General features: G+C 43.2%; 1 protein-coding gene across 2 annotated transcripts; it reads left to right on the top strand.

Annotated features, from left to right (window-relative positions):
* Positions 1-1,219: 1,219 nt before the first annotated feature.
* On the top strand, positions 1,220-14,858 carry LOC122760535 (neural Wiskott-Aldrich syndrome protein-like). Of its 2 annotated transcripts, none has more exons than XM_044015621.1 (5): positions 1,220-1,847; positions 10,094-10,320; positions 11,623-11,680; positions 11,862-11,940; positions 13,085-14,858. In XM_044015621.1, exons 2-5 carry the CDS (start codon positions 10,187-10,189, stop codon positions 13,474-13,476), a joined length of 663 nt encoding a protein of 220 aa, XP_043871556.1. In that variant the 5' UTR covers positions 1,220-1,847; positions 10,094-10,186; the 3' UTR covers positions 13,477-14,858. The 2 variants fall into 2 exon arrangements, with proteins under 2 accessions (XP_043871556.1, XP_043871555.1); XM_044015620.1 differs by having other exon boundaries at positions 1,226-1,847; positions 12,968-14,858.
* Positions 14,859-20,727: the final 5,869 nt, after the last annotated feature.

Raw genomic sequence — 20,727 nt, 5'->3', positions numbered from 1 at the left:
TGTGTTGAATGCCAAGTCAGACTCCAGTCCGACTAAGTGTATGCATGCAGGAATAATCGGACTATGAATCGCATTATCCAGGTATGTTAGTTCAACTAAGACTAGCTTGATTTTAGTCCGACTAACGTGTTTATGTGACATTAGGGAAACTAAATTATTGTCTTAGTCCCACTAAAATTGGTCTTTTAACACACATGTAAACACACTGACTGTTAGAGGTACAACAACAGACTTACAACAACTATCATACACGACAAATTTATTAAACACAGCATAAATAAAAATACAGGATCAAGGACAATACAAATTATGATACAGGTACAGTTTCTTAAATGATCTGAAAAAAAAAAAAGTAAAAGTCACATCCACCAAAAGAGGTTTCCTCTCGATCCCTCAAAAGTCATTTTAAAGTCCCCCACAGAGATGCGTTATAATGTTGGACATGGCCACAGCATTTATAATGGGATGTCTCAACACGGCTGCGACAAAGAATAATCAGGTTTTGCCTTAAATAAAATCTTGGGGCACATCTGACCCAAACTCCTGATTCTGTAGAGCTCCACATTACATCTGTCTTTTTTCTAGAGATAAACACACTGTGTGTTGCTATGTATCATAAGAGGACACTTACAACCCATTTAAAGACCAAAAGTTTGTCTCACACACACGCGCGCACACAGTATCATCCCCTGGCATGGATTGACCCTCATACAGCAACACCGTCGTCTGCACCCTGATAGGTAGAAGCCCTCACACTGTGCTCCACAGACACCAGTAGGTGGTGGTAGTTGTGGAGGAACAGGCTTTCACAGATGTATGAGTGTTATCAGATTTGACTGAGACACAGCACAAAACTACACAACACTGTGTAATTCTTTAACCAGTAGTAGCAGTGTAGTAGTAGTAGTAGTAGTAGTAGAGTAGTGGCTTACCTAACATACTGACATCATAAAAAGGTCTACAGACAGAGGCTGTACACATATGTGTGTGTGTGTGTGTGTGACGATGCAGTGCAGCTGTGCTCTCTAGTGTATATAAATTATAAATGGCAATAATAATAATATGAAACATGTAATGGGGGGCAGTCTGGGTGAAATGTGGCGAATGCTGCCACGTGGAAAAAACAAATCAAATGATTTTGTTATTACTGCACCATAAATAATAGAATAAAATAGTGTAACTATGTATAATTGACATGTCTCTGTGTGTTTCTTATTCAGTCCTTTATATACTGTGACTGTGTCTTTTCATCGCCTCTGAAATGAACCAGAGCGCACACGCACCTCTTCAGCACGGAAGTGATGAATCCTCTTAACAACAGCATCAGCCCCATCCATCCATTCATTCATTATTAGGGCGACAGACCCGCACTTCCTCTTCCTTCCGAGGGATGACGCTAGAATCAAAAGACAAACTCATAATTGGGGGGGTCTCCAGCTCTGCCCGTGTCACATGGAAGCACAGTAGCTGAGCCGAGGGGACGCGCGTGGAGATGGAGGGGGCTTGACTGACTGTGGAGGAGAAACCTGGCACTTGGATGTTAACACTGGAGCTTCAGCTGAACACAGGCGGGTTTTTTTGGACTCTGATCACAGCTCAGCTCAGACTGACTGACTGACTGACTGCAGGGGGGAGCGGGGGTCGCGCAGTTAAAGCGGGTCAGAGGATGCCACATGCAATATGCTGCATTCCTGTTTGGTGAAGCCCGAGAAAAAAGCCATCAAGTTGTCGCCGGTTGTTGATTATGCGCGCGGGGAGCGAGTCCTGGTCCGAGTGGGAACAGAAGCTGAAGGAAGCTGATGATGATGATGGTGATGATGCTGCGCCTCCCCAAATCTCTGAGCTGAGTGAGTACATAGGATGCTATAGCGCAAAGCTGTGTGACAGGCTGGAGGAGGAGAAGGAGGAGGATGAGGAGGATGGAGGGGGGGTCATTCATGTATGTGTCTGTAGATCCAGCTTAATATCCTTTCTTCATGCATAGGCTGAAGGCTTTGTGTTCTTCATGTCCACTGGTCATGTCTTTAACACACAGACACAGAGACACGTGTTTGTCCACCTCACTGTTACTGCATTGCCCCCTTCTCCCCCCCCCGTTGGATTTCAGCCCCAAAAAGATTCACCATCACAGAACTTCACTGTGATTTCATGAGAAGGACGCAGGAAGAATCTATTCTCTCTCTGCGTAATACGTTTTGCCGACTGCGAGGCATAACGACAATTAACGTTAGACCTTCCGTTAACATTTGCAGCCCTCCCTCCCTCCTTCTTCTCTGCCTCCCTCATTCCTTCCTTCCCTCGCTCATAAACGTCGTTGGTTGGTTGGTTGGGTGAGGTGAGGTGGGGATGGGTGGGTTGGTGGGGGACTGGCTTTTGTCGTGTAAGTTACCAGGTGACCTGCAGGGACACAACATCCTTTACCAGCCCCTGCTTTGATCTGCAAATGAATCGGAAACGCTTTGATGATGAAAAGGAGAAGAAAACGAGGAGGAGAAAAAAAATATCATCAGACAGAGACTGAACAGTGATACATTTCAGCCTCCCTCTCTGCACCAGAGCCTGACATCCTTCATTCCTCTGTGGCCGCTTTTACCCTCCATACCTGCACGGGTTACCCACGCAGCCCCCCCTGCAAAAAAAAGAAAATCCCTGATCACACCCTGTGCACCGTGGTTTTCTGTGTCAGCCTGAGTCGTGCTGTGTGTGTGTATGTATGTGTGTGTAACCTGTTGTCACCATCATCATCACCACCATCATCATTATCATCATCGTCACTGCAGCCTGAGGTGTTTGTTCTTAGAACCCAGAGGCTGTGTGTGTGTTTGTGTGTGTGTGTGTGTGTGCGCGCGTGTGTGTATGGCTGATGCCCGCTGAGTGGGTGTCATCATGAGACACACAGGACCCACGACCTCCCCCCCATGTCCCTCATGCATGATGGCTTCATAAATATGTGCATTGTCTAAAAACAAACAAAACAGATGTGATGCTGCTGCTGCTGATGATGATGATGATGGAGGCTCCATCACAGCTGTTATAGGCCGCGATGTGAATCATGTGATCACAAAAAAATTAATGAATTGTGATTTAATAATTTGTTTTAGATGAATAATGTCAGATTGTGTTTGTTTGTGAGGCAGCGTCACACACAGATTTGTGCAGATTTGTGCAGACACGCATTCCCTCCCATTCATTCGTTACACCCCAACCACAGTGTCATCCCTAACCTTTACCATAACTAGTTAAGGTCCAACCCTAACCATCACCTAACCACAGTTCAAAAATATTTGGCCACACTTGAGCTGTTCCTCAAAAATTAGGTTGTGCCTCAATAAGACCAGGCTTTGGTCTCCATGAGGACCACTGGTCCTGACAAGACGAGTAGTTTGTACAAGAAAAGGCCCTAAAGAGGTAACACATACAAGTATACACACACACACACACACAGCTTCTCCCTCACAGGGGCATGGTTAATCGTTGTTGCAAGCAAACATTTGACCTAATTCACATTCTCACACAATAGCAGCCTCCCCCCTCCTCCCTGACACACACACACACACATATGTACACGCACACACACATACACACGTACACACACACACACACAGCTGTTATTTGTGTCACACAGTGAGAGTGAGGTTTTTTTGCTCCACATGAGCTCCCAGGTGGTTTATCTAAACCTGAGTAGATTGGCAGAGAGTGAGGACACTGTGTTGGCTGCCTGGGCTTGTTTGAGAGCAGCTCCAGTATTTATGAATAATGAGCACACACATGTAAATGTAGTGCACGTTACAAGATAGCCTATCAGTGATATTGATTTCTCGCTGTGTTCTGGCATTTTTGAATGAGAGTTAAAAAAAAAAACGATTGGGCCTCATCAGGCGCAAACACATGAAACTACACACGTTTTCTTTATCTTTTGAAGGAGTTACACAGTTTCAGGTGTTGATTGTTTTGTGGCAAGTGTAGCATATCAACATGATGTGATCAGAACGTCATTGTGATTGGCTAAATATGTCACTGACCGTTAGATTCAGGTCAACAGGCTGCTTTCATCCAGTCATCTAGCACGGTAACTCAATATTATTTTACTTTTCTGGTCTGTGAAACAAAAACAGAGACAAGTCAAGTGTCTTCTATCATCTAAAATCAAAAAGCATCATATCGAGAGACCAAAATAAAATTCTTACAATTTAGAAAGTGCAAAAAACAGGGTCATCTAATGAATGAATGAATATGTTTGTGACCTGCACTATCATTCAGTCATTCTTTATTTATGTTAAATAGCTTGTAAAAATAAAGATATCTGCAGTTGTTTGATAGTGGATTAATCATTCAGGTTATTTTTAAAAGTCAACACTTGCACTTTACTGATTTTATGTGACAGAAACTCTAATATCTGTTGTGTCTATGAAAACAATACATTTGGTTATAATGTCTGCTGCTTTAGATCATTTCTGTTACTGGTTTTTGGTGCTTAACAGAGAAACAGTTAATTGATTAATAACTGGCAGCTTTACGACCACTGAAAACAATGGTTTGAGGACTTAAAGTGAGCGCTATATTTTTAGGCTCAGTGGCCTACTTACTGGCCTTTCAATCACACACTGCAGCCTTCACGTGGTGACGTGTTGTTGCTTTTTTGTTTTAACTGTTCACAAAGATCAAGAAAGGACTGTCATGTAGTCTTTAAAACCTCAAGAAGTGGCGGGTAATGATTAACGATGCTGCAGTGTGAGCAACAGTCTCGTGGTCTGTGATGCACAATCAGGGCAACACCTGGTAAATCTGGTGTTGGAGGAAGGGAGTGCTGGTAGTTTGTAAGGAGAGCCACAGGCAGGGTGGGGACGGGGGGACACGGTGGGGGTGGTGGTGATGGTGGTTGGGGGGACACATTGTTTAACAAGAAAGCAGTTGGTGAAGGGCCTTTTCTTTTTGCTCTTCTGGCTTTGAGCTCTACTTCCAGTGGGTTGGCTCGGACGAGGAAGCTGTAGGGCCAGTGATTACACTGCAGTGCTGAGGCGTCGCTCTGGCTGAACACCACTGGTGGAGGCAGAGGGACAGAGGAGAGAAGAATGGGTGGGGAGGTACGGACACACGGGGGAAATGTGACAGCCTCCTCTCATCATCTGCTCTCAGTGTCTTCAAACACCTGCCTCTGGACTCCCACGCACATCTTCCTCCCCTCCTCTCTCTCTCTCTCTCTTTCCTTTCTTTCCCTGCACACCTACACCTTTCCGCTTCTCTCTCATTAGCTCTCCAGCTCCTCAGCTCTGTCGTCAGATTAAGACAGATATAATTAAACCGACGCTGGTGTAACTGTGCACTAAATTATCGTTGCATCATAGATGCATATGACACTTTAAATCCTACGAGTGTGGTAAAACACTGGCATTAAAGGCCCAGTGTGCAACATTTGGGTTAATTTGATATAAGTGTGTCATCACTTTAAAAGATAAACTGTATTGTTTTTGTAGCCTTGGAATGAACCCACTGTATGAGCATTAGGCAAGGGTAGCAGTCTATGGCCTAGTGGAGAGAAAACCTGGCTTGTAACCGGAGGGTTGCTGGTTCTGGCTGGAGACTGCCAGGCCTCTGAGCAAGGTCATAATGTACCCCAGTGTGCATCCTGTGTACTCCTAGTGCCGGTCCAAAGCCTGGACAAATGGGAAGGTTGCATCAGAAAGGGTAAATGATCTCTACCAAGTCAAATATGTGGATCACTGAAAAAGCAGGCGATCCCAAGAGAGGGAGAAACTGATGGTCCGCCATGATGATCACCACGTTTCTAACAAACCAGCAGAAGCAGAAACGTACGACACAAAAGAAGAAGCCTTACCTTTCTGGTATGCAAAGGCCACCGTAGTCCCCTGGCGCCTTTGGGAAAGGGAGGAGTGAGCGGAGGTTTGTTACAATCTTCATTTGCACCGTTACGGTGCTTCTCCACTTTACAGTTCTATCACGGCTCGGAGCGGCTCAACTCTACTCGATCATTAGGGACAGGGTGCTTTTTTTAGTTCCTGCTCTGGCGAGGTTCTAAGCGAGCTGAGCTGATACTAAAATGCGACATTGACAGACTGCGGCCACTGACGTCAGAGAGTGTTGTCACTGGAAGAGTCGTGAGTGTGACGCCCGACGCAAGAATCAAAGTGAACAATGCCGAACTGTAGATCAGTTAAAAAGACTTAAAAATCATAAAAACACGCTTTAATCTCCAACATTTTCTATTATTTCTAAAATATCAATATTTATCGGAAGAGTCTGGTGTATTTAGTAACAGCACTGCCGAAAGCCGGCGATCGTGAGCCGAATCACAAGCCTCACTGGTCATGCAGGAAGCACTGAACTCATCTTTTTAATGAACTGATTCTAATGATTCAGTTACACTGAAAGGAACTGCTTTGCTCGTCACTACTTTGTGTGTGTGTTTTGAGTGTAAAATTACATCATGGCAGTTTCGTGCAGTCATGCTTTGACGACCCCGCCCACATTGAAGAGGTACTATAGTTATGGAAAACGACGTGACTGATACTCAGCCAAATCTAGAGCTGTAGAGTGGAAAAGCTGGACAAATATGGTCATTGCAGCCCTACCTCCTTCTTCTCTTCTTCCCTCATTCCTTCCTGCCATCATCACAGTCCATCCATCTTCTACCACTTTATCCTCCACATGAAGGTGGGGGGGTCGGGGGGAGAATAGGGAAGAAGGCGGGGTCACACCCTGTACAGGTCACCAGTCCATCACAGCGACACACTGACACACTCTCATACCTACGGTCAATTTAGAGTGTCCGATTTGCCTAATCCCCAAATCTGCATGTTCTTGTACTGTGGGAGGAAGGAGACAGTTATTATGTTGGATGTCCACTATTGTAAATTTTGACATTTTTAATTACACCTTTTTTTTAATCAAGATCCACACTATTTCTTGAGAAATTATAAAAAAAAAATGCATCTGGCAATAAACTTTTGCTAGCTTTGTAGCTTTTATAAACACCAACACCTGCTGCTCCATAGATTTTAATCATAGACCACTTATCTATAAAAGAAATTGACATAGTCTACCTGTTTCTTCTTTGAAGCCAACCAGGAACCAAGAATATTGCACAGCCACCAGGGGGAGACATCTGTGAACTTCTGTTTGGTGCTGTGCCAAACCGCGGCTCTAAAAGCTTCACAATGGGAGTTCAGATTCTTATAGGTGACGCTAAGGACTGGTTCCCTCTGTATTTCAACCAGAGAACAAACAATAAGGCTTTTGTTGTGAAGCAGCTAACCTTTCACAGTAAAAGTCTGTCAGTTTAGTGGGTAAGTCCACAGAAATACCTGGACAGCTGTAGGATTCACTGTCCGCCATGATGTTGTGTACAGACATTCATGGTCTCCGGATGAAACTCAAATGAATCATAATGAAAAAGAAAAATCTAGTTCTTTTACGATGAGAGTGACAGTACAGTGATAACAGTTTCAGTGACATTTAGCCTTTAAATCAACTTGGTTAGGTTCAAGAAAAATGAGATGATTGAATATGAGGACTTAAATGTTAGGCAAAGTCCGTTGTCATATCATGGTCACAATAATAAATAAATTAATGAGATTGTAGTACAATCATAGTCCAGATTAAAAAAGCCTTTTTTTAGGAAATTCAAATGACACAAAAGGGATTGTACACGTTTCAGGGATTTTGTAGTGTGATCTTCAGTGCAACAGATGAAGCTTGTTAATGTGATGCTCTCTACATAATTGCATTCTATTTTAGACTTGATATCAAAGCATTGTCACACAAACTCTCAAGGCTTGATGATTATTTAAAGAAGCAGAGCGATAAGTGAAGAAGAGCATCCCAGAAACTCGTGCTTTTGTTGTTTGAGTCCTTATTTAGCCTCGGCAACATTACAGGTCACTACAATACAAACAGAGCTCCTTCAGACTGGCGCGCTGCCTTCAGATACATATCGCTCACCAGACGACAGACAAATTGTTGAAGTAATTTGGACGCTGAAAATGTAATTCCGTCTTTTGCGGGCATCTAATCATAGATTCGCGAGAAAGGATGACGTTCATACATAAAACCCAAGTGAAACAGCCACATGGAAGTGTTTGTAAGTAGATCTTTGTTGTAAATGGAATAAGTGTAGACCGTGAGAGACATTTACACAAACACACAGAGACAGTGAAGCATCTCAGCACAAATTCTGACGATGTGTGTTTCCTGCAGTCTGACATTCAGACGGACAAACACATAAACACTCATTGTCACAGTGGACAGATGGCACGATTTGATAGAGATTAGAACAGGCTTGTGTTTTTGTTTTTTTATGTCTGTATTTTTTTTCCCTATTGTTTATTTTAAACATATTACACTGTCTGGCAGACGGCAAAGAAGGCGACAAGAAAACAGGAAAGATGCTCTTGTGTGCTCACTCTGCTTTCACACTTGTCTTCCTCTGAGTTTCAGGTCAGTCTGCCTGCTGGCATGTTGTTGACTCACTGTGTCGGTTTGTTGTTGTTGAAACGGTTAAAAAAACAAACAGGAAATTTGTATTTCTGCCCGACTCAGTTGTCTGGATCATATGCTGCAATTTCCCTGAAAAACCACAGATTCTCTCTGAAGCAAAACGATCCTACGATAGTGAATGATACAGGACAAGATTTAACCAAAATAAACGTTCCAGGGTTGAAACACAAAGTGAGTCTTCAACATCATAAAAATTCATAAAATCGCAACCACGTCAGTGTTAAAACACACTTCACATGAGAAGTGACACTTTTAGAAAGGTTGATATGACACGTAATATTCGAAACACGTTTGCTCTTCTGAACAGAATGTACAAATTCATGCTACAAAACATTTCCCGTGTTTTGCAGAAAAGTTTAAAAAAGCAATGTTTTGGTGGGAGAAAGAACAACGATACACAAAAACCTCTTTCCTCTGAAGGTACAAGGCCGGTAAAACGCAAAGCAGAGCCTGCACACTTACTCCATACCACAAAACCTTTGAGGACAAGTTTCAGTCCAGTGTGGATCTTCCTCAGGTCAGAATGATTTTACACATGTCAGGTACCAACCATATATAGATGCAGAATGGCCACCTACAGGAAAGCACAGAAAGGAAAGGATTTTGTTGTCAATATACAACTGAAATTGTACAATGAAATTTCAAGGTCAGATGGAGGTTTGATCAGAGCCAAATGTGTTTTGATGGTGGGAAGAAACCCAAGCAGATACAGGGAGAACATGCAAACACATAGAGAGGTCCAAGACTGGGAATCAAACCCAGCACCTTACCACTAAGTCACCTTGCTAATATATGTTGGTCACCAGGTGTGGTCAAATATCTTAAACCTGGGTCAATGAGTGTCCAGTCTGGTCATGAGGGGGAAAAATGAGGAAAAATAAAACTGGAAAAATAGCTTTGAATCATATCACAATATTCCAATAACGACATTCATGGTGATATTTCACAGAATTTCAAAGTAAACGTGTTTGTTATGAGATGGAATGATACACAGTTCACAATAAAAAACAAAAATTAAAAAATAACATATGGACAACTGTAATACAAACACTAAACATGCTCATATATATAGGTCATTTTATGTTAAATACATTAAAAAGTGTGATTCATGTAACTTTAGGTTTTATTATCACTTTTCATGGTACCAGTGAATAATCATGTGTTTAGTATAATATTCTGTCTATAATCCAGCTACAGGTGGAGTAGGTCGTGGGCCAGTTCTCATTATAATTTGATATTAAGGGGTGGAGAATATAAAATCAATTTTGGGGGGCCGCAAGTTTGACACCTCTGCTATAAATGTAAAACATTGATGCTTGAAAATCTTTCTATGTTTGTGACATCTGTATGTAAATATCGGAGTAAACCTTCAAAGGAGGTGAAACACAAGCTCAGGCCTGAGGCGTAACATCTCCTCGCTTCACTGCTTCAGCTCTGAACAGGAATTCTCACTCCTCCTTCCTTCTGCCATATTTTCCTTACGGGTCCACAGCTTTTGTTCTTAATGTTTAATAAAGGTCAGACCATTTTGTCATTAAAGCACCACTCTGTGCCCTCCTCTTCTTCCTCCTCCTTCCAGATCCCAGTGAGACCGTGGCACTTCCCTGCGTGCATGAGTGTGAGGGTGTGAGTGTGTGTGTGTGTGAGAGCAAGTGAGCGTCAGCGCTCCCACATGGCCTCCATGCAGGACGGGCTGAACTTCACGGCTCCTCCCTACGGCAAGGTCCTGCTGCTGGGTGCTATCGCTGCTGCCTCAGCCTTCGTTGTTACGATCCTTATTGTGGTGCTCTGTGTGGGCTGCCAGAGGTGAGAGAGCACACACACACACACACATATGTAGACCCAGGATGCTCATTTCTGACCCCGACAATGAGCATGTGCACATAAACACAGCACTGTGGAGTCTTAACGGTCCATTTAATATTTTACGCATAATTATGTTTGTATAAACGTATAATTGCTTTAAAATAACATTGTTTTATGGATTTTTTTAGCCTTTGCTTTGTACTTTTGGCAAAGGCCTTGCATTACTGGAGCTACCATCTTGTACCTCACCATGTTTCTACAGCAGCCTGAACATGTTTCTGTGAAGCTGACACAGAGAATGACATCTAATCTTGATTAACTGCTTTACACTATAGTTTTAGTTTTACCATTCACATGCTGCAACATGGGGTTAAATGCCTTGCTCAAGGACACATATAGACTAACAGAGCCAGGAATTGAACCCACAACCTTCCAGTTAAAAGACAACTTGCCGTACCACTGAGCTACCATCCTTACCAATCCTCACTTTTTTAATACTTTTACTTCTAAAACTTAAGTACATTTTATATCAGAAAGTTACTTTTGATACGTACTGTAAGTGCAGCAAATGTCATATACTTTAAGACTTTTTGAGGAAAAAGGTAAATTAAGCTTAAAATTATATCACGACATTTCATAATTACATTGCAAAAATGGTTTTCTTTGCGATATTTCATAGAATTTCGAAACAAAAGTGACTGGTTTGATATGGAACAATAAGGAGCGCATGATATATACATTTATTTGCGATGCAAAAGGAGTCTGTAAATTAAAAAAAACAGACAGAAACCATTCAGATTAAGTGGAGGGCCAAATGAAACTGACTGTGGACGTATTGGAGACTGCTGCATTAGGTGGATGAGGCTCAACATGAACTCTTTTTCTAGTGATCATGCCTACCCCAGTTTTAAGGCTCATGAGCCAGTGGCCGATCTGGTTTAATCCTTAAGAACATGTTGCAGTTAAAATGTATAAAACGCAGCGTCAAATACATGCAGTGGGGTGAAAAGTAAAACATTTCCCTCTGAAACGTAGTGAAGTAGAAGTATGCATTAGTATAGCATGTAAGATACTTATAGGTGAAGTGCAAGTACCTCAAAATTGTACTTGAGTAATAGGTTACTCTCTGTCACATACATAAGCAGCTGTGTGCACAGTCATAAGATGACTCAGCTGCACATGGACAATGATTCAGTTCCCTCTCTCTCACACACACACATGCACACACATGCACACACAGACACACACAGACACACTGTAGTAAGTGTCAATGTTATAACAGATCGGTTGTGTTTACCACAGGAAGGGAAAGACACATAATGTCTCCGGTGAAGGTGGAAAACATCGTCTCATGGACATGGTACGTATCAGGTAACACGCTGGTCTGGGGTTTTTGTTTGTGCTGCAGCAGACGATGCAGTAGCAAAACAACCCACTTCACCAGGGACCAAAATCATTCAGGACACCTCTTCAGTCTTAATTAGTGTTTAAATGGCACTGTGTGTGTGTGTGTGTGTGTGTGTGTGTGTGTGTATTGTCAGGGAATACTCAGGCAGTCGAAGCTGCGGTCCATCAGTAAATCTGACACAGAGATGAACAAGATGAACTGCAATGGCAAAAGTGAGTACATGTTTCGCATACAAATCCTGTTCTCTGCATGCAGTGTCTGACTGTTGCCAGGTGTAAACCTTGTGTTTTGTTCCCCTTTTCTGCAATTTCACATGTATGCAATTTAACATGCATCTTGTTTTAGCTGCACGCCAATGTTTTTTTGGCTTCTCAGAAGGACTGGACACAAGGATTGATTTTTTGTTGTCTCCCGTATCCACATGAGGTGAATGTCATTTTTCTGATTACTAGTAAGCGTGCAAGTCAGGACAGGTTCCCACCAAAGAGCAGTAACCATTTATCCACTAAATGGCAAATAATGGAAATGGAAAATCAATTTGATTTGTGTTTTTGCCACACTTAGAAGCATAGATTGGACAATTAACCTCAAATAATGATAAATTAATGTAGAAATCACTGCAAACATCTCAAATTCACACAAAAACCTCTCTCTAATCAAGTTCAACGGCGTTGCAGAGGAGAATTTGACCCTAAAACAGGATTCACTTTACATTTACTCGGCCTCCTTCTGCTGGACTGTACTCATGTCATCATGATTTCTGAGCACAAATCTCTCCCTTTAAGACAGAAATCACTGAGCCAAAACAAATCCTGGAGCTTCACCAATGGCAGTCAACTGGGAACTGCATTTGTGTGGGCACGGTGACAATAGCCTGAGCGGGTTTGAAGAAATATAAGCATATGTCCTGCTTCATACTCGTCCTGCTTCCACTGCAGAGGACTGAAGCCAACTTGGACGCAGCTCTTCAACTCTCTGCGTCACTTCCCAGTTCACTGTCAGCTCCTAGTTTTCTCTTTACAGGGAGAGATTTATTTTTGTTTTGCAAATGGTCGACAAACTGTCCAGTCCTGGAGGAGTAAACGTATGTGAATTCTGCTTTATGATGGCCATTGGCTGATGGGACAGTAATAGCAGCCTGTATGTGGCTTGCAGAGGCGTCTAAAACGAAACGTCCAGCCAGCATGGACCCTCTGCTGCTGCCCTGCCACCGGTCTAACTCTGACCTTCGTTCTCAAGGCAGGCAGCTTCCCCAGATCCCTTCAGGGACTGGAGAGGACGGAGAGCACACTTACTCTGAGGTGGGCAGAAGCTCTTCAGCCACACGTACTGACGATGCCCTCTACGCCATGGTAGGCAGGGCTGGTCAGACGGACACTCCCGCCCCTCCGGCTGTCCCGGCGAACACGCCGGCGCCCCCGGACCCAGACGGAGACGTGGAAGGAGGGCTGCCTGAACCCGAGGCCCAGGTCATGACTCCGCCTCATCCTCCGGAGACGGCCGAGTACGCCTGTGTCAGGAAGTTGAGGAAGGTGGACAAGGCGCCCCAAAAGAGGGACAGCGGGACCGACATGGGGGAGCCACCTGCGCCGCCTCCACGGCACGCCCCGCCGCCACACCCCGCCCCTCCTCCGCCACACCCTCATAGCACAAAGTTGCCGCGAAGAAACATGGATGCCTTTAATGTCCCATCATTCCCAAAGGTTGGTAGAGTTGATTTTTTTTTTTTGCACACACGGAAAATGTAACTTTTTAACAGATGATGTTTTTGAAGCTGACGCAGTGAGACTCCACTTACACTATTAACCATGTTACATTTTTGTATCTCGATATGATTTTAACCAATTTACATTTCCCCTCAGTGTCCACACTGAGTTCTGGTCATCCACGACCAAGAAGATAACAGTCGTCTTATGTGATTGTATTTACACTGTTGTCTTACAAAACTGCTTCATGAGGGTCTCAAATAACATTTATACCAGAGACTGCTTGATCTGCGATAAATGTAACAATTCAGTTGCGGATATCTGCATTGTAGATATCTCTAATTCTATTTTCAGATATCTACAACGTCATTATGTCTTAATTCAGGTTCAAGATATCCGTAATTATCCTCAATTGAAGGTATCGACATTGTCCTTTGTGGATATCTTGAATTCAGACTCAGATAGTCAGAGAGAAGTTGTAGACATCACAAACTCCAATTGTGACTCGTCATAATGTCGTAGTAAGAATGACGTTGCAGATATCGGTTAGTGAATATCCTGTTGACTGATTAAATGTTAAAACCACTTGCCACAGTGGTCGATGTATTCAAATGTCCAGTTGTCCAAATTGAAAAAGGAAGGTATGGAAGAAGAGATGCAAATCATGTGAGCCTTTATTGTTGGCCCTCTTGGACTTTCTTGGAAGTTGTTTGCTTGCTTCTCATCTTCTGATCGGATGGAGCTAATCCGTCAATTCAACAGGGCAAACTGTCCATGCTGACAGTAGCTCACACACCTTCCTGATGAGGGCTTTGGACGGTCATATAGCTTATGTAAAGGTACAATAATCCATATGGTATGTGTCCTAATCACCGGGACGTGTTAGCAGTTATCGTGAACTGATTCCGAAAAATAAATGGAAGAAAGAAAGAGGAACCCTTCCTCACGTTGTGAGTGTTGTTGTCCTCGGTGCCACATAAAAAGGTAACAGCTTCACATTTCCTTTGCAATAAGCCTTGACAGCAACACCTCAGTGGTCACTTTTATCTTCAGTGATTGAGGAATGATGGCTGGAGGGGGAGAGGAAGACAGCAGCTTGTTGTTCTCTGGAGGTCTGACACGGGCGGTAGATGAGATGATGGAAAGCACAAGACTTGAGGTGACGTCTGTGCTCTTGTGCAGTATCTTTTGTAGCAGTAGAGTTCAGTGATCGGTCACTCTGCTCTGATTTTTGTGGTTTAAGGACATTCATTCATTCATCTTCTACTGTTTCATCCTCCACATAAGGGTTGCCGGGGGTCAGCTGGTGCGAGAGACGGGGTACACAAACTATCATCCACTCTCAATTTGGAGAGTCCAATTTATCTTATCCCCAAATTCTGCATGATTTTGGACACACATGGAGAACATGTGTGGTTTAAGGGCATTTTGTACCGGCGCCACTGTGGTAAAGCCCCAGCCTCAATTCTGTGTGTGTGTGTGTTTGTGACGGGTTTCTGTTTAAGTTTACTCCCCTGGATCAGCTGCACTGTTGCCTCTGACCTCTCTTTTCAGGGTGTGTGCTTGTCGTCTGTGTGCAGACGTTGCCTTTAGAACTGGAAAAACTAAACATCACATATTTTACTGCGCTTGCCCAGCAGACAGTGTGGTTTTGTGTGTCAAAGTGTCGCACCTTAAAGATGTGTAAAGCTCTGGTTACGCCCAACATCCACAATATGTTTGCATTTTCAAGCCCTGAAAACAGAAGTTTAAAAATGCTGTTGGCTCAATTTTTGTTTGTAAACTCCAGGGTCTGAATGTGCAAAAATGGAGAGCTTTGTAAACAGTGATACAGTTATTTGCTTCATGACTGGTTCGTATTGGTCACAACTCGACTCTTTTCTGTGGACAGAAATCTATGTTAGCACTTAGTTTCAGATCCAGATTCACTTCAAAATCATTCTCAAAGCTGGAATCCTTGCCATGACCGTTCACAATTACTGCTTCTCATTTTTCTTAAACGTAGCAAACAAGTGTAGAGGAATCTGCAGGAGTTTGCTGAAGGCAACTGGACCTGCTTGAGTTACGTTGAAGATGTTGTGGTAGCATTTACATAATGGCCTTTACTTGACAGTTTCAGGATATGGATTCAGGATCCTGTCTCGCTGTTGTTTTGGTGGATGTTTACATCGATCAAAACAAGGGTTGGGTGTTTGTGCTTCTTTACGCGTCTCTGTATATTTATTGCTTGAGTATTTGGCTGTACTTGAACTTTCAATGGGGACAAATGTCTCTAATCCAGTTCCATGTCTGTGCACCATCCCCCTTTTCTCACATTGTGCCCTATCATATTCACAGTACAAAGCTACACCAAGGGTCTGGTCCAAACCACGGATCAGGCCGACACATTTCTCTGTGAGGACCCCCTCAGTACAAACACATACCTGGGATAACTCTGTCAGCCAAGCTACCACAGCCCACTGGCAGGATAATCATGACCATATTTCAAACGGAGAGGGAGAGAGAGAGCACTCGCTTAACTCTGCACAGGAAATACACAGCTGGAAAACAGACAATAGAATAAGTAAACTAGTCCTGCATGCACACCTCTGTGCACACACACACATATTAATTGCTGTTCCTGGAAGATTATGGGCCATAACTGGGCAACAGAGTGACCTAAATTAGTGGCAATGCGGCTCTTTTCACACCGATGCTGGATGTAGGCCACACAGAGTCACGCGTGGATGGAACACGTCAAGCGGCGTCTGTCGCCATCCACTTACAAACAACCAAACACTGATGGATAACACTAAAATCCACTGTAAAGTGAGAGATTTGGTTGTGTGCTCAGTCGGGAGCTTGTGAAATACCTGTTCACTGTGCCCCGCTACAGTTTAGTCTTACCAGGATTTCTCCAATATGACATGATAACAACTTTAAAAGTTTTAGAGCGATTGTGGTCACCCTACATAATCTGTCGATCTCTTTGACTTTGATTCTTTTTCCACTCTGGCTCCTGCTGTCCAGAATCAGCTTACAGAGAAGCTTCATGTTCTCTTGTGCTTGTTAAGCTCCGTATGTAGGTGCACAATATCCCTTCTTTAGTGACCGACTAATGCATGTGTGGAACTAAAATTAAGACCAAAATGCAGACTGCCGGATTGAGCCTTAAGTAATCTGCATTTGCTTATAAATGCACTAATTAATTTACAAAGACTGTCCTAATTTCTTCAGGAAATGAAATGAACTAAATGAAACTGGTTAATTTTGGCAGTGAATATTGTTTGGGCCGGCAGTTTAGTGAGAAGAAATAATGTTTTTTTTTTTCATTTCTTATTGCTTAGAGCGAGTTGTTTGCATTTTGATTAAGAATTTTTTTTTGCATTTAAGATGCTAATGTGCCCTTTAGGGCAAGTGGAAAAGCCTAGTCTGTGCCAGTGTTCTGCTTTGTTTAATAACTGCTGCGTCATGCAAATACTGCAAGTAAAATTAGATTTACTAAAGTTAACCTAACCTAACATTACCTAACCTTCTCTTCTTGAAGAGGTAAGGGTGAATAGCAAGACACTTGAGAAACATGAATTCATGACTGTCAATTCTCTTGGAAAGATGAGGTAAAAACATGTAATCAATGCTTGTATGTGTGTGTTCTACTGCAGAACTTGGGTTGCACTGTTGAAATTGAAATGAAGCGAGCAAAGGAAAAGAGAAAGAAACATTTATCTCCTAGGATAGTCTCTGTCTATCGCTGTCTTTGCTCGGGCATTGTTGTAGAGGTCGAGACTGGTGACAGGTTCCTGACGTTGTGTGAGTGTTAACCTTTCTCCCTTGTGAAGTCACATGAGTTTTACAAGCCAGAACAGATCATACACACTGGCCTTCAGCACATCAAGGGAGGGGTCAGCTGACCTGCAGAGGAGAGTGGATTGCTGTGCGACAATTGGTAGCAGCTTAGTCCTGCATCCCATGATCAAGCAACATTTATCAAATAGTAGGTCAAAACCCACTTGTTTCAATGACATATTAGGCTGTGGTTTAATTCCAGGCCTTTGTATGATTGATTTGGTGTGCGGGAGTGTAGGGTATGAAAGCTTGCCTGAAGGCAGAGCTTGATCTTTCATTTCTATGCTGAAGAGAATACGTTGATAACAAGGCTGGTAAAAATCAAGCGCGAATATTGCTTTTCCTTTGCTCGGTATTGGGACTGTAGTTTTTAATATTGGTATTGATTACGTGTTGTGTTGACATTAACACGCTGTTCTCAATATTACTATTGTACCTTTCCTTACACTATAAATCGCAGACAATAAAACCTGCTCGACACCCACACTTACCTACACACAATTTCTTCATTTCAGACACCATCTACTTCACTTTGAAGCCAAGAGAGCCAGCTTGCATGAATTACCAAACAATGCACGATAATGGAGCTTGAACAGCGCTTCGGGCATATTTTCAATCTGCTTTGAAAGTGGCGTTGAGTGGGGCGTTATGAGTGGCAGTAGTTCCCTAGGGCACCATGGGAGATGACGGGTCATTTGCCCGGCCAGCGTGTGTGTGATATATTTGTACACTGCAGCAGGGTAGCTGGCTGAGAACTAAGAGGAGGTGGTCGGGAAGTAGAGGGAGCGAGGTGCTTGTTCAGCAGGCAGGAATACAATAGAAACAGAGGGGAGACTTAATCAGACGGGGCAAATAACATTGAAACACGTTCAAATCCACAGGGAGCAGGAGATTTCTTTTTTCTTTTTTTTTTGTACCCCACAATGATTTTGTACCACAATAAGGTTGTGTCTGTCATGCTCAGCAATGTTGTGACCGGAGAGTGAAATTGCCAGTTTCATTCTTCCCCTCTGCAGGGAAGGCTGTGTGGGGCTGCTCGAAAAGAGACAGTTGTCTTCCTTATAAAAATTCAGTTGTCACAAAGTTGGCAAGAGCACTCAGAGGTGCATGTGTGTGCAGATTCAGGCCTGTAGTATCCAGTGCCGCAGGTGTCCTATATAAACTATAGTTATGTCTACCTCAGTGTTATGTTGAGCAAGACACTGATATATTTATATACACTTCCTTGTCTCCCCTGTCTTCTCTCCTCTTGTCCCCTCTTTGTCTCCAGCATTCCTCTCTCTCACCACTCTTCCTCTCATCTTCCCCCGCTCCTCTCCTTATCGCTCTTCCTCTGTTCTCACATTTCTGTCTTTCCAACACTTTTCCCTCTGTTTTTCTTTCTCCCCATGTCTGTTCTTATCCTCCCCCTCACCTCCGCCTCTCCCTCGGTGCTCTGTCTCATTTCTGTTGCTGTAAAGATACCCCTGTACATTTCCATGCCACAGTTGGAGCTTGACTACTCAATTCAGCTGGACTACCGTCCTTGTCCCAGTGTACAAACACTAGTGGCGAATCGATTTATTGAATGATGTCTGTCCACCTCCGCTCACCTTGGTGGCAATTTGCCCCCTTTCGTCTTGTTAGTATCATATGGTTTTCAGTTTAGCTGGTGGCTATTTGTTAGCATGTCGAGGGCCATTTCAAGTCATCCTACCATGTGTGAACTTTTAAAATATTTAACTTTGTAAGCTAGTACATTGTCCAAAAGATGTTCCCAGAGTTGCCTTTTTTTCCGCTGTGGTCTTATTCTTCTGTGTACCAGCTTCTCTTACTATTTCTGGGTGTAAGCTGAGTATGGGAACTGTGAAGCACGCACAGAGCGCTCGGGTCAGCTCGAGTATGACTCTGGTCTAACTTGCATGTACAGTCAGTTGTATGTTGACTCTTTGAGAAATGTATTCAGTAGCAATTCAGCCACACTAACATGCTTACAAGTATTTTTAAAAGTCTGATTGTATTTGTATTTTTAAAAAGAATATAATGTAAACCCACTCATTGACAAAACACACATATACAGTTGGCTTTTTTTGTTTCTCTTTGTGTCACACACACACTGTTTACACTCATGCCAGCTCGTATTAATTGTGCTGTTTGCCAAGCTGAAAGACAGTTATTGTAATATGAACCAATGAACATGTGCTCCAGGTTGCTGTGTGTTTTGTCTTTTGTTGAACCCCCACGCTCCCTCCTCCCTCTCTGCCCTGTGACTGACTCACAATGGCCGATGTTACTTGTCCTTCTGGACCAACCAGTAGACCTGGCCCTCCTCTTTGGAAGAGCTCCAGATTCGGGCTCCAGTCAGACGCCTCTCAAACGGCTTTGACTCTCTGAATGTGAAACAGACATGTTGGACTGTAGAAATACCTGAGTAACAGAAGTTGTTAGACTGGGCCTTCCTGTTTGCTCCTCATCAACATTCTACAATCCAGATGATATTGTATGCTGCATTAGAGCTTTGACTGAAGAAATGTTTAGACAAAACAATTGAAGAAAAGAATTATGGTTGTGAGTGTTGCATGAATTTTCACGCCCAAGTTTCACTGGTTAAATTTTCACATTAACAAAGTTTTTTATTTGAGGGGAAACAGCTCTCAAGCCTGTAGACTTTGATATTTGGTTACACAGACATATGAAATCTCTGCCTGGGTGACCTCACTTAGTTTCTACATGGAAAAAATGATTTTGAGATGACCAGTTTTCACCGTTATTGCCAGAATAATTCCCAGCTAAATACTTTGCTACTCAAGCGTCTCATTAAAACTGGATGAAAGTTGTATTGTTGCTTTATAAAGAGGCTTGTTTTGAAGTTACTTAGTCTGTGTTGAAACAGGTCTGGCTGGAGTTACAGTATGTGACTATAGGTGTGTAGGAGGAAAAGTTCTCTTAAAGCTCAACATGCACAAACCGCTCTCCTCTTATCACGTTCTGCCTCGCCGGCTATCTGAGAAACTATCGTCAAGTCCTCATCTCACCCGTCCATCACTCCATCCTTTCCCTCCATTTCCATCACCTGTCCCTCGTGTTTCCCCCTCCTCTGCGTTTATTCTTGCATCCTCCCTATCACCTCCTTTTCACAGGAATAGTTTTTGCAATCCTCTCCATCTTGTCTCCTTGTACTGTTTCCTGTGAAGATCTCAGTCTTTAGATAAAGTGAAACCCCAGAGTGTTGCTGCTTTTAGTGTTGCAGTTCTGACTAACTGTTCGTAAATGAGGTATTAGTCACACTCTCATGCCTGTAAGCACACCAGTCTTTGTATCCGTCTCTGTCGCCGTCGATATAGTGAACCGGTGATGCATGCGGTACCATGTGCTGCGCTTCACCGGGATTACAGTATGTAGCTACGAACGGGGACATGACAGGAAATTGTCTGCTCCGTCTCATTCTTATTCTCTCTCCCCTGCGCGCGCACGCACACACACACACAC

This window comes from Solea senegalensis, unplaced genomic scaffold (assembly GCF_019176455.1).
Source record: "Solea senegalensis isolate Sse05_10M unplaced genomic scaffold, IFAPA_SoseM_1 scf7180000013726, whole genome shotgun sequence".
Classification (NCBI taxonomy): domain Eukaryota; kingdom Metazoa; phylum Chordata; class Actinopteri; order Pleuronectiformes; family Soleidae; genus Solea; species Solea senegalensis.
This window is presented reverse-complemented; position numbering and strand designations above follow the sequence as displayed.